At 36.6% G+C, this 12,706-nt stretch overlaps 2 protein-coding genes across 2 annotated transcripts; one reads left to right on the top strand and one right to left on the bottom strand.

Annotated features, from left to right (window-relative positions):
* The first annotated feature begins 1,961 nt into the window (after positions 1-1,961).
* BKA58DRAFT_69233 (Mss4-like protein) lies at positions 1,962-3,087 on the top strand. Its single transcript, XM_046175739.1, has 2 exons — positions 1,962-2,361; positions 2,458-3,087. Exons 1-2 carry the CDS (start codon positions 2,248-2,250, stop codon positions 2,872-2,874), a joined length of 531 nt encoding a protein of 176 aa, XP_046019975.1. The 5' UTR covers positions 1,962-2,247; the 3' UTR covers positions 2,875-3,087.
* A 7,307-nt stretch (positions 3,088-10,394) lies between these two features.
* Positions 10,395-11,181, bottom strand: BKA58DRAFT_415251 (uncharacterized protein; the record flags this gene model as incomplete). Its single annotated transcript, XM_046172536.1, has 2 exons — positions 10,395-10,877; positions 11,149-11,181. 2 exons carry the CDS (start codon positions 11,179-11,181, stop codon positions 10,395-10,397), a joined length of 516 nt encoding a protein of 171 aa, XP_046019976.1.
* Positions 11,182-12,706: the final 1,525 nt, after the last annotated feature.

Below are 12,706 nucleotides of genomic sequence, written 5' to 3' on the forward strand. Positions count from 1 at the left end.
GTACAAGAGTGTAATAGCACGTTTAGTAGAATAATATAATATTATAAGAGGTTTAAGAAAGAAGTATAATTCTTAGATTAAATACTAGAGTCTTATATAAAGTTAAACATACTAAACTATAGAGGTGCAGTATCTAAGCTATATACTTAATAAGAGTTATAGTGTCCTATAAGTTCTATATTATCTTACGTTATTTTATGCGTAGTATACTATAATGTATTATAATATATTATAGAACGCATATAACTTATCTTATAAAGGATTTCCGCTAAGCCTTATAGAACTACGTAACTACTGCAGGGTAGCGTTATCTATTAGTAGACAAAGGCCTACCCTTTATCTAGGTTATCTAGGGTCTCTTTGTGCTATTATTCTTTATACATAGTTAAGTGCCTTCTCGTCTTTAGGTTTGTAATAGAGGTGTTCTAGTTTTTAACTAAAATCTTAATATCTATATTATTATTATTCTTATCTATATATTATTAAATAAAAGGTATAGTTTACTTCTTAGCGTTTTTTTTATAAGAAAGAAGTAGTTTAGATAACTTAGTTATTGCTTTTAATCTTATTACCTTTAAAGTAGAAGTATTAGTCTACCTAGAGTAGCTAGTACTTAAGCTACTTTTAGTTACTATTATAAGTATTAGACTTATTACTTTTATTAGAAGCTCTAGTAGTATAGAAAGTAGTAAAGGTATCTATCTCTTTATTACCTATCTTAAGAGTGTTTAAAATGTTAAGGTTATCTTTTAAGTTTATTTTTAGAGATAAGTAAGTATAGTAAAAAAAAGTAGTGTACTAGCATAATTAGTAGATTAATATAATAGTATAAAAGTATAATAGTATAATTAGTAGATTAATATAATATTATAAGAGTTTTATAGAAAAAAGTTTAATTCTTAGATTAAATACTAAAGTTTTATATAAAGTTAAATATACTAAACTATAGAGGTATAGTGTCTAAGCTATATACTTATATAGTAGTTATAGTAGCTTCTAATAATAGTAAATATAACTTTCTAGTAGTAGTTATAATAGTTATAATTACTTCTAGTAACAGTTCTTAGTAAAGTAAGTAATAACTCTTAGTAGCGTAATTAGTTATATAACTACTAATAATTATTACCTTAGAGAATTATTATTCTAGTTCTAAGTTGTGTAGCGCAGTTGCGGCGTAGTTATTAGCGTTTTAACTCTAGGTTGTAACACTTTATTCTACCTTGCTTACTTATTTATAAGAACTAACATCTTAGGTTATCTTAGAACAACCTTTACATCTAGCTTGTCCGCAGGCTACAAACGCTGTACTTAGTTACGTATCATGAAATTGTATTAGTACCTGCGTACAAAGTCCGAAATCTTGTTCATTACAACTTGATGAAAGAGTTTTCAAGAGACGATATCGACGGCCTCATTACTTAGAAGTATAGCTGCCAACTATCTCCTTACTCTCCAGCATGTTAGTGCATATGTTATGGCTTATTTTGCCGCAACATCCACGACGCCTCTACCTGCGTACACGAGTTTTGCAGTGTGTACGTCTTGTACGCGGCTACGAGCTTCCACGGCTAACAAATTAGCTACTACAACTCCTCCTAAGAGAATATATTGTCTAGCTACACTTCCTTATTTACGTCCCTTGGAGTAGTTTGGCTTTTAGATTTTGTTCTAGCTCTTATAAAGAGTCGCAGAGGCGATATCCAATAACACGTAATCTTAGTTACTACTTTTCTCTGTGTCTGACTGCTTCGGCTGCATGTAGCGACCAATCTTCTCTTACAAGAATACCGATACGCGTACCGTCTCGCTGGTGTGCTTAATGTGGCGTCCTACATTCGGGGTTTGGTCGCCGTGTGTTGGACTATGTGGGGTAGAGTGGGGCAGCCTCATCAAATCAATCCACGAAGTCGTATCGCTATATAAGCGAGCTACACGACATATCTGACATTACCGGAAAATACCTCGCCGAAAAGGATCTAGACCTAGAACATGACATCACTAGATCCCAAACCTGAAAAGCCTCCGCAGCATTTACCCTCTAGATAACACGAGGCTCACTTTTGAAGCTTCATCACTCTGAAGAAACGAACTTATATCTCTACGCAGATAAGAACTAGTCTTTGACTCTATTTACTCTGTGCGAATCAAGTCCAGGTGTCTTCGATCGGTACCAGCGACCACTCTCCTATCTTTCTTGTTGTTGTATCACGATCCCGCAACAAAAAGAATCATCACCAACACTAAGCCATGGGTTCCTTCAACGACCATGGCTTCTCTGTAATCCATCTCTCCAAAGACGGATGGTCCACTGAGGATGAAGCTACTGCCACGTGCTTTTGTGGAGCTGTGCAGGTGGTTCTGGTTAGTCTATTCATGTGAAGTCTGCTGCGATACTGCTTTGCATTTGCATATTACCACTCCTGATCATAGACTGCGCATGCTAACACATATCCAAAGCCACTCCAGAAACCTGGTTTGATAAACCGTCATGTTTGTCATTGCCTCGACTGCCGCAAGATTGGTTCTGCCTTTTACCAATCTAACATCACCGTGGCGGACTCACATCTCAAGCACGTTCGTGGTGAGAAAAATCTCGCGACCTTCAACGAGGCTACTACAGTACGGGCAAACGCAACAATGACGAACCATTTTTGCAAGACATGCGGGACTTTAATGTACCGTCGCGGCGCTCGATTTCCCGACATGACGATCTTGCGCACTGGCACTGTCGATGATCCCACTTTAGCAGAGACCAAGTTACGGCCGCAGGTAGAACAGTTTATCGAAAGGAGAGTCACCTGGTCGGTGCCTATTGAAGATACGGCGCAGACAGTAGGAATGCATCAGCCCTCGGACATTGCGGGGATTCCGTGAGAATCTCAATACCTTTGTGCAACTGTCTGGAATCCTGACGTGCGAAGCGAGCTTGCGGGCTTGCGAGCGATATAGTATACACACAAATCTCGTTGTTAAAATTATCACTGTTCAGTAATGGTATCAAACTAAAGTAACCCTAACAGGTAGTCCGCTTCTTAAAAGCGGTTCAGTGAGCGATAGTGCTAGATAATGTGTATCTTGGGAACTCATTCGTCCAAGAAAATCAGATGTTTCACCCTCAGCCCATAGCAATACCTTTGCATCACAAGTCTCAAAACTCTGGTAAGTCTTGACAAAGCCCTAAGGAGGCAGCAAGTTGTCGACACTAACACGACCATAGCTGGACGCAGAGAAGGAAAAGGGGCACACTACCTTGCGGCTGGAGAAGAAGAACGACGCACAAGAAGCGAGAATGCATGAGAGCGCGCTTTAGCGAAAGCACCAATCAAACCTACCAAGGAGCAGACTTCGGCTCAAGCATCAGCCGGTCGTCTGCGCATGAATAATAGTTCGAGTATATCGTTGGATGGAAGGACACCTATGTTGGGCAATGCGTCTGGACGGGCCAATTCGCCTTCTTCCATTTTCACCCATCCGCAAACCATTACCGGGACCGCAACACCAACTGCTGGCTCCAGCGTCTTCACCAGCGACTCGAATCACCCAACTTCTGCGACAAGTCGTACCACGACGCCAGCAACAGCAGCACTGACTCACAGGAATAGTGCTGCTGCTGCAAGGTAGATAAGCTGGACCCATTAAAAGTAGTGGAAGACGACGGTCGCGCTCCGAGCGAAGAAGCGACAATGAAAGCAGCCAAGAACAGTTGTAATGTTCGCAGTACACGGTATCTCGTCGAAACGATACTTCCAAGGTTGGGAAATCATTTCATCAAGCTGAATTTCAAGGTGAAGGAGCATTGACCATTTAGGGAGCGTGTATACACCGCTCGAGCTGATCGGGTGCGCAACGTAGTGTTAGCGAGTTTCTGCAGGGTAATTTATCGGCAAGACATGACACGGTACCTAAATGCCGTATGTTCTTCTCCATATCTTAGGACATCAACACATTGTAAACTACCTCGTTGAATGCGGACTACTGTGTGAGCTTTGAACATCTTGTTGTTGGTCGGAGGTCCGTACAGGTATAAGTTTAAACCCCTCATGTCCAGCCAATTACAGCACCACGAATGATGCTTATAGCGGACCTCCTGACAAGCGTCCACCCCACGCGAACTAGTCGCGTGTTTGCCCCCTTACCTCGCGGCACGCCTTAATAGGGTCTAGAGGTGATAACGATATTGTATAAGCGGAAGATGCTTGCGCTGTTGCACAAGGCACGAGGCATGTAGCTCTCTGCTGTATTTGCGACACACACAGCTTAACGACGTGCGACGTGAAATAGGTGTAATTGCTCTATTAATCTATTGCATAGTTAAATTATCTATAATTGCAATTGTATGTAATAGGCTAAAGCGTAGTTAGCAATTCTTAATAATATCTTATTTACGTGTATAAGCGTATAGTTTGTAGTTAACGTATCTAAATAACACTTAGACCAAACCTCTAAACCTTAGACTAAAGAATAATCTAAGCTACTATTAGAACTATACTATAGTAAGATACTAGATGTATAAGTTCTAGGTAATTTTCTATATATTCCTCTACTAGACTAGAGACAAATTACTATTAAGAAGTAGTAGTAATATTTAGATACTTATACTCTATAATTAGCTCTTCTAGGCTAATCTAGTCTAGTTAAGCCTATTCTATGCTAAGATCTAATATTATCTTCTCTTTTAAAAAGAACTAATCTAGTCTAAATAGATAGCTCTTAAAAAGAGAGAAATTATAAAGAACTTTATTATTTTATTTTACTTAGTAAGAGTAGTAAGATTTCTAGAAAACCTAGTAGGTAGTAGAGTCTAGAGTAGAACTAGCTTATAATCTATACTCTAGAGTATCTTCTACTATTCTACTCTAATTTTTTTCTACCTACCTCTACTATTACTACTAATAACTAAAATTATAAGCTTAGTCTCTCTAAGTCTAGTAGATAAGAATACTAGAGTTTAAGCTAAGAAAGAGTAATTTAGAATAACTTAGATTAAAATACTATAGCCTTTGGCTAATTTATATAGTATTACCTCTTAAAAACTATAATAATAGTTAATACTCTACTATAGTCTCTAGTACTCTAGAATACTCTAGAATAACCTATTATAGCGCCTTATAAATAGAGACTTACTAGTAACTAGTATATATCTATAAAGATACGCTAAACTTACTATCTCTATACTAGCTACCTATATACTTAGACTAAGAGTAAGCTTATAATACTTAGTAAGTAAAGCTATTATTTTTCTATTTATAATAGTACTAACTACGCTCTATTTTTTACTTATATTAATTTATCTTTTAGAATATAGTCTACTATAGTTTAGACTCTTTAGTATTAGAGGTATATACTTCTGAATAAGATATACTGTACTATAAGTACCTAAATTAGAATAATCTAGACTAAAGTACTCTATTATCATAGTAGAGTGTTAATATAGAGTAGAGTAACAAAACGTATTTAGGTAACTTAATATATTGTTTTTAATATAGGTGTATTTTCTAAATATCTTATTATAGTAGAGTATTAATAGAATAGAAGAGTAACAAAACGTAGTTAGTAACTCTATATAGTAATCTTAATATAGGTATATTTTCTAAACACTTTATATTTACTATATATAGCTATAAGTATTAATAAAGCTCTCTCTTAGTAATATTTACTATAAATCTAGTGCTTTAATAATAACGTGCTTATAAGCGTAATAGTAATAGAGGCGTTTCTAGTAGACTTAAAGGTAGGCTAAGAAGTAGTAATAGGCAAGCTATAGGTCTAAAGGGCTATATAAATATTAAAATATCCTCTATCTAGAAGTTAACGTAGAAATAAGCTTTCTAAGCTATAGAGGTAAGTGCTAATAGTAATAATAGGTAGCTCTTATTAGTAGAAGAGCTAAGAATAGAAACGCAGTATAATATTAAATAGAAGCCTTTTTATTAGCTATAGAACTTAGTAGGTAACTATAGTAGAGGTAGCATTAAACTATAGTAGTGCTGCTTTAAGAGTAAACTGCAGTTAAAGATTAAGATAAACTATAGTGCTATAAGTGTAGAGATTTCCGCAAGAGTCTAGTTTAGAGTTAGAAGAGCGTAGCTATAAGAGTATAAAACCCCTCTCTCGCGCCTAAAATACTTCTCTTTATCTAATATCTTTAATTCTAATCTTAATACTAATTCTAAGAATAATAATAATACTAATACTAATAATAATACTAATAATAATATAATTAATATAAACTATAAGTTGCGTCTAATACTTAAGTATATATACTCTAAGCGTAGGTTATAGCCTACTACTTAGAAAATAGCAAATAACTACTACTATAGTCTAAGTAATATACTAGAGGAGGTTATTCTTAATAGAAGAGTTAGGCTAAAGTACGCTAGTAGCTAGATTAGCTATACTTATAGTACTAACTTTAATGTTAATAATAAGAAATTTTTAGATAAGCTATATAGTAACACTATATTAGTAATTATTATCTTCTTAGTAGGCGCAGTACTTATAAAATAGAGGTTAGACTTTTTAGCTACTAAGTAGGCCTTTATAAAAGTATAGTTATAGTAACTCTAGTATCTTAAGAAGAAACTTCTTAATATATAAGTTCTAATAATAGCTTAGAAGAAAGACTTTATTATGATTACTCTAGAAGACCTTTATAAGAAGTAGAAGCTAAAGGTCTTTTACTATATTTACGTAATATATAATCTTAAGTATAGCATTTTATTATTTTTATAGCTATAGTAAAGGACCTAGAGACTTATAGGTATAGACAAAGAATAGGCAGGTAGATAATAGTAAATATAGATAGTAGCTGTAGTAGTTATATAATATAGCTACTAATATAGCTAGGCTTATAGGTAATTGCGCATAGAATATAAGTTACTAGTAATCTTATAGGTGTTATATAGGCGTCTTAGGTTAGGCTTTATACTAGTGCGGGTAGACTTACTAGGTTTTCTTTTAGTGTTGCTTAATTGCATAAGGCTAGTATTAGTGCTAGTTAATAATCTAAAGAACTATTAGTAATATAGAATAAATATAGAGCGCGTTGTAATTGCGCGCGTAAAAATAGTTATCTTAGTAATTATAGAATGTAGCGTAAAGTTATAAGGCGCAAATCTAGGCTTACGTTAGAGATTTTTAAGTTTACTATTAGGTCTAATATAGTAACGCGTTATTGCGTAATTCTAAAAAAAGTACACTATAGGCCCTGTCTCTTAGGCCCTAGGGGGATATAAATATTTACTAATATATCTATTAACTACTAAGAATATATAGTATAGATAAACTCTTTTTCTTTACTTAAAATAGAGGCCTCTATTCTTAAGAATACTTAGGCTATTAGCGTAATAGAATATATCACTATAGTAGAACTTACTACTTATAGAAGTAGCTTATTTAACTTTCTAGTTCTTACTAGAAACTCTAAGATAGTAGGCCTAAAGACCTTAGCTATAAGAATAGAGCTAGTAAAGAGCTCTAAATATAATAGTATTAAAATTATAGTAGTAATTAACTTAGACTAAAAACGCCTTATAAGCTTATATATTATAGCTATATAGTATCTTATTTATATAGACCTCTTTTCTTCTACTACGTAGATAATTATAGAAAAATTGAATAGTTAATCTTTAATACTAGACAAGAAACTAGCTAGTTTAGTAGTTATACTAGTAACTTAAAAAAAGCTTAAGTTTATTAAGGTTACGTATAATAATATTTCTATTAGCTAGAAGTAAGTAGCGCTTTACTAGCTCTAGAAAGCGATAGAATTATAGTTTAGTATTAGGCTATACTAATAAATACTAAATAATTATTACCTAATAAGCTAACTACTAAAAGAGAGTATTAATTATAAAGTATACGAGGTAGAATAGATAGTTAAAATAATAGGAAATAGCGTAATATAGCTACTTATATAATTAGACCTACTAGAATATTACGTATAAAATATAAGTTACTTATAACTATATAAGTATTATTAAGATATCTTAGATTATCTTAAAAGCTTTATACTACTATAGATAAACTAGAAATTCTTTAAGTATTAATATAATTATATAAAAGTAGAGTTAGTGCTAGTTAATAACCTAAAGAACTATTAGTAATTTAAAATAAATATAGAGCGAGTTTTAATTACGCGTGTAAAAATAGTTTTCTTAGTAATTATAGAATGTAGTGTAAAGTTATAAGGCGTAAATCTAAACTTACGTTAGAGATTTTTATGTTTGCTATCTAGTCTAATATAGTAACGCGTTATTGCTTAATTAAGTTATTACGTAATAATTACGTACCTCTAAAATAAGTATACTATAGGCTCTACCTCTTAGGCGTAGAGTGAATAGAATTATGTTATATATATCTTATAGTATATTATAATATACTATAAGTACTACGTATTTATAAATATAGAATAATATAGAACTTTTTGAATACTATAAATCTTATTAAGTTTATAGCTTAGATATTATATCTCTATAGTTTAGTATATTTAACTTTATATAAGACTTTAGTATATAATCTAAGAATTATACTTCTTTCTTAAACTCTTATAGTATTATATTAATCTACTAATTATAATATTACACTTTTAAAATATTATATTAATTTACTAATTATACTAGTATACTAACTCTATTCTATATTGCTTACTTATTCTTAGGAACTAACATCTTAGGTTATCTTAGAACGACCTTTAGACTCTGTTCTTAGGTTTGTAATAGTAGCTAAATTATACTTATTATAATGCGAGTTTAACTAGTTTAAAGGCACACTTATGGATAAATGCGACGCCTTAGATAGATACGAGGATAGGGTACTTATCGACCCAGAGGATTACAAACACGACCCTGCACAGCTTATTAGCAGCCAGATCAAATGCGATGGAGAGGCTCCTGCCAAAGTTACATCGCAAATGGTTGATGTTGCACGCTAGATCAGGGAAGGTCCAAAAAAATCCCTTGGCGCCAAAGTCTGACATGGTCTTGCGCTTGGCGCGGGATACTTGTCCAGGGCAAACATAAGCATATCCCATGATGGCGTAATATCAATAAACCCAAATGGCCTCCCACTAATCCACAACGTACTTCTTCTACCTGGAACAGTTTCTCTGCGGTATCACGAGAAAGTTACTTCGCGATGTGGACACAGGCCTTCCACGACTGGCAGTAGTCTATGGAGGCTGGAACAGTCGAATTGGCTGCTCTCCGCGACTCGGATATCAAGATGGTAACCTGGCATGGTCTCACTGATGCTATTATTCCCTACAAGATCATGTTTGTATATCGGGAGAAGGTGGAGCATAGGATGGGAGGTGTTGAAGAAGTTGACGAGTTCTATTGAGTATTCTTATCGCCTTGCGTTGCTTCTTGATTTGGAGGCACTGGCCCAGTCCCCACTAATGCTATGGTTGCTTTGGTCGATTGGGTCGACAAAGGTGAAGCGCCCGATAGCATTGACAGCGCCACGAGCGATGAGGCTGGTGAGGGAATCACGCGGAAGCTCTGCAAGTAGCCTGCAAAAGCTGTGTACAATGGTGCAGGCGATCCAAAAAGCGCGGCCAGTTCGTTTTGTTCCAACAGCAATACAGAGTCCGCTAAGGTTTGACATGCTGAATATTAGTGGCGCGATGAACTTTGATCGTGCATCTGTTCTTCTGCCCGAGGGAGGCAAACACCGCGGGTGAACCGCCCTGTTTGAAAGAGTTGAGAAAGAAAAAAGAAAAACGTACCACAGCGGGGATTCGCTAGTGGTCACCTAACTAACTACTAATCCGCCGGTACACTGTTTGTATATGGCTAAGCAGACGGGAAGCCTTATTTTTTGCGTGCTATGATTGATTGTATTAGTTGAAACAGAATGTATTAATTTAAAGTGCTGATTGACAAATTAGCACGCCAGAGTGCTACTATTATGTCTTGCAGGTTGAAGGCTATATAAATAATGTTAATCCCCGCAAATATGTACTCTCTCCTGATAAGCTTCTACTCCACTAATTAGCAAAATATAATAAGCAAGTTGGATGTTAGGTGGTCGCTAGATAGAGTTCGATCCTACACTGGCGTTGTGTCTCCCCGCGAAATGCATCGTTACGGTAACTCCGCAACTCCAGGTGCAAAGCGACGAGTGTTGAGCTCCTATTGCGCATCAAGATGCACGCCATCTTCAGCCTTGTGGGGAAGCAATAGCCTTGGCAGCTTTAATTATAGCCTAGCGTTGTGCCCATCAGGTCTAGCCCGAGAGAACTCTAACACCACTTTCGCTTCACGAGTCAGCCCTTGCTTAGATGTCTCCTATCCACAATGTAATAAATTCTGGTCGCTCCCTCTCATGAATCCAGTAATGCGTCCCTATTCGCCGACTGTTTTTAACCCAAGTCACTCGTTCCGACGGTCCTTTTACACGATGCGTTCTTCGATATCATTAGCCGTTCCGGCCCTTCTATTCCTTAATGTCAATGCGTTGCGCGTCAGCACCTCGAGTGTTTGCGGTAAACAGTCCTGGAACACGCTTACTTGCAAGAATTCGTCTTGGGGAAACTGTTGCTCTAAGAATGGACGTTGTGGTTCCACGCCACAACACTGCGGAACTGGATGCCAGGCTAAATTTGGAGACTGCAAGCCGCCAGTACCTTCAGTGCCCGCGGTTATTGTTTCCTCAGCACCTGCGGCGTCATCGAAAACACTTGCAGTATCCTCGACGATACTCGTAGTGTCATCGGCAGTACCCGCAGTCTCATCAGCAGCACCCGTACTATCGTCGGCAGCACCCGCAGTATCAGCGGCCCCGGTTACGGGTAGAAAGATCTCCACTGATGGAACTTGCGGCGGAAGTTTTGGCTTCACCTGCGTCGGCTCTTCATTTGGCAATTGCTGTAGCGCCTATGGATGGTGTGGAACGTCGGCCGACCATTGCGGCACTAGCTGCAATGCAGCCTTTGGAGACTGCGGAGCGGCGTCATCTCCATTGACCTTGTCCACGACTGCAGTTCCAACTGTAACTTCGGCAGCTACACCAGCACCCACTCAGAAGATCTCCGTCGACGGAAGTTGTGGCAACGGAATGACATGCCTAGGCTCTTCATTCGGCGATTGCTGCAGCGCCTACGGATGGTGGTAAGCTCTCAATCTTCTCTCTCGCTCCCTCTCATACTAACATCAATTCGCAGTGGAAGCACCTCCGCATTCTGTGCAACAGGCTGCCAAGCTGGATTCGGAAAGTGCGATATTCCTTCCCCCAGCCCATCTCCAATCACCACGTGTGGCGTCGAGGGCTTCGCTAATGTTGAGGCATACTACGCTTCTTCGTTCAACTTGATCGATACGACGGATGTTTTGACTTGTGCGACGCTATGTTTGGCCGAAGCGGTATGCAAGAGTTATTTGTTCAACCCGAAACTTGGAAATTGCGCGTATCTTATGGATTCGCTCGAGCAGGGAGAGTTCATTGCCACGAGTGGCACGGATCAGCTTTTCTGGGAGAGGGCCTGCGCTGAGGTTAAGTAGACTTTGGAGCAAGAATGCTGGAGCTGCAGTTGAAGGGTCCCTTAAGCATGAGAGATAGTCCATGCACATTACGTTCGGAGACATTATGCAAGGTGATGAGAATAAGACAGCGGCTGGTCATAGCTCCTACCGTACCGCCTTCCGCGTTCCTGGGCGTTACGCGGCCGTGCACGGTAGCATCTTGGCATCAAGGCCCGCTCCATCACTTCTATAGATCCTCGTACCTATCACCTCTTCTTTTGCAAATCACAGCTCTAGACATATTTTTAAGAAAAATGTCTATAGTTAATTATAGAGTTCGAGCTTAATTATATAATATTACTCTTTTAAATCGGGCGATATTTAAAAGAGCGTGTTAGCGCAAATACATAGTTACAAAAGATATAAATAGAATAGGTCTTTAACTTAGAATAACGTAGGTGCATAACGTAGGTAATAAGCGAGTAGCTAGAATAAGCAAGAAGCTAGCTTTTGCTAAGACTCTACTAAAACTACAACTATACATAGTAGTGTAGAACTATATAGAACTATAATTAGAAATTATAATATACTAAATTTATTAGAAACTTCTACTACATCTTGCTTATAGGTGCGTAAGTTATGTTTTATCTAACTATAGTGTCTATAGTGTCTTTTTAATAGTTTACCTACCTTACTATATACTCTCTTTATTACTATTTTTTTATTACTACGTACTCTAAATTCCTTTAGAGTTAATAGTTACTAACTATTATTAACTATAAGAGTCTCTTTTTACTATATCTACTTTATTTTATATACTTTATATAACGTAGTAGTCTTATTAGCTACTTTAAGCTTAGTAATACGCATTTAGAATAATACTAAAGTATACACTATTATTTTAGTGTTTTTTAAGAGGCTTTTTACTATCTTAACTATTAAAGTAGGTAAGCTATCTATATACCTCTAAAACCTCCTAAGAAATAGCTTTATCTAAGACTCTAATTCTAGAGTATTACTTAGAGTTTATAACTACTAGAGACTATTCTTAATAGTAGATAATAGTAGAGTATATAAGTGTTATAACCTAGAGTCAAAACGCTTACAACTACGCTGCAACCGCGCTACACAACTTAGAACTAGAATAACAACTCTTTAAGGTAATAACTATTAGTAGTTATATAACTAATTACTTTACTAAGAGTTATTACTTACTTTGCTAAGAGTTATTACTTACTTTGCTA

The sequence above is a fragment of the Alternaria rosae genome, assembly GCF_020736505.1.
Source record: "Alternaria rosae strain MPI-PUGE-AT-0040 chromosome Unknown BKA58scaffold_14, whole genome shotgun sequence".
NCBI lineage: Eukaryota > Fungi > Ascomycota > Dothideomycetes > Pleosporales > Pleosporaceae > Alternaria > Alternaria rosae.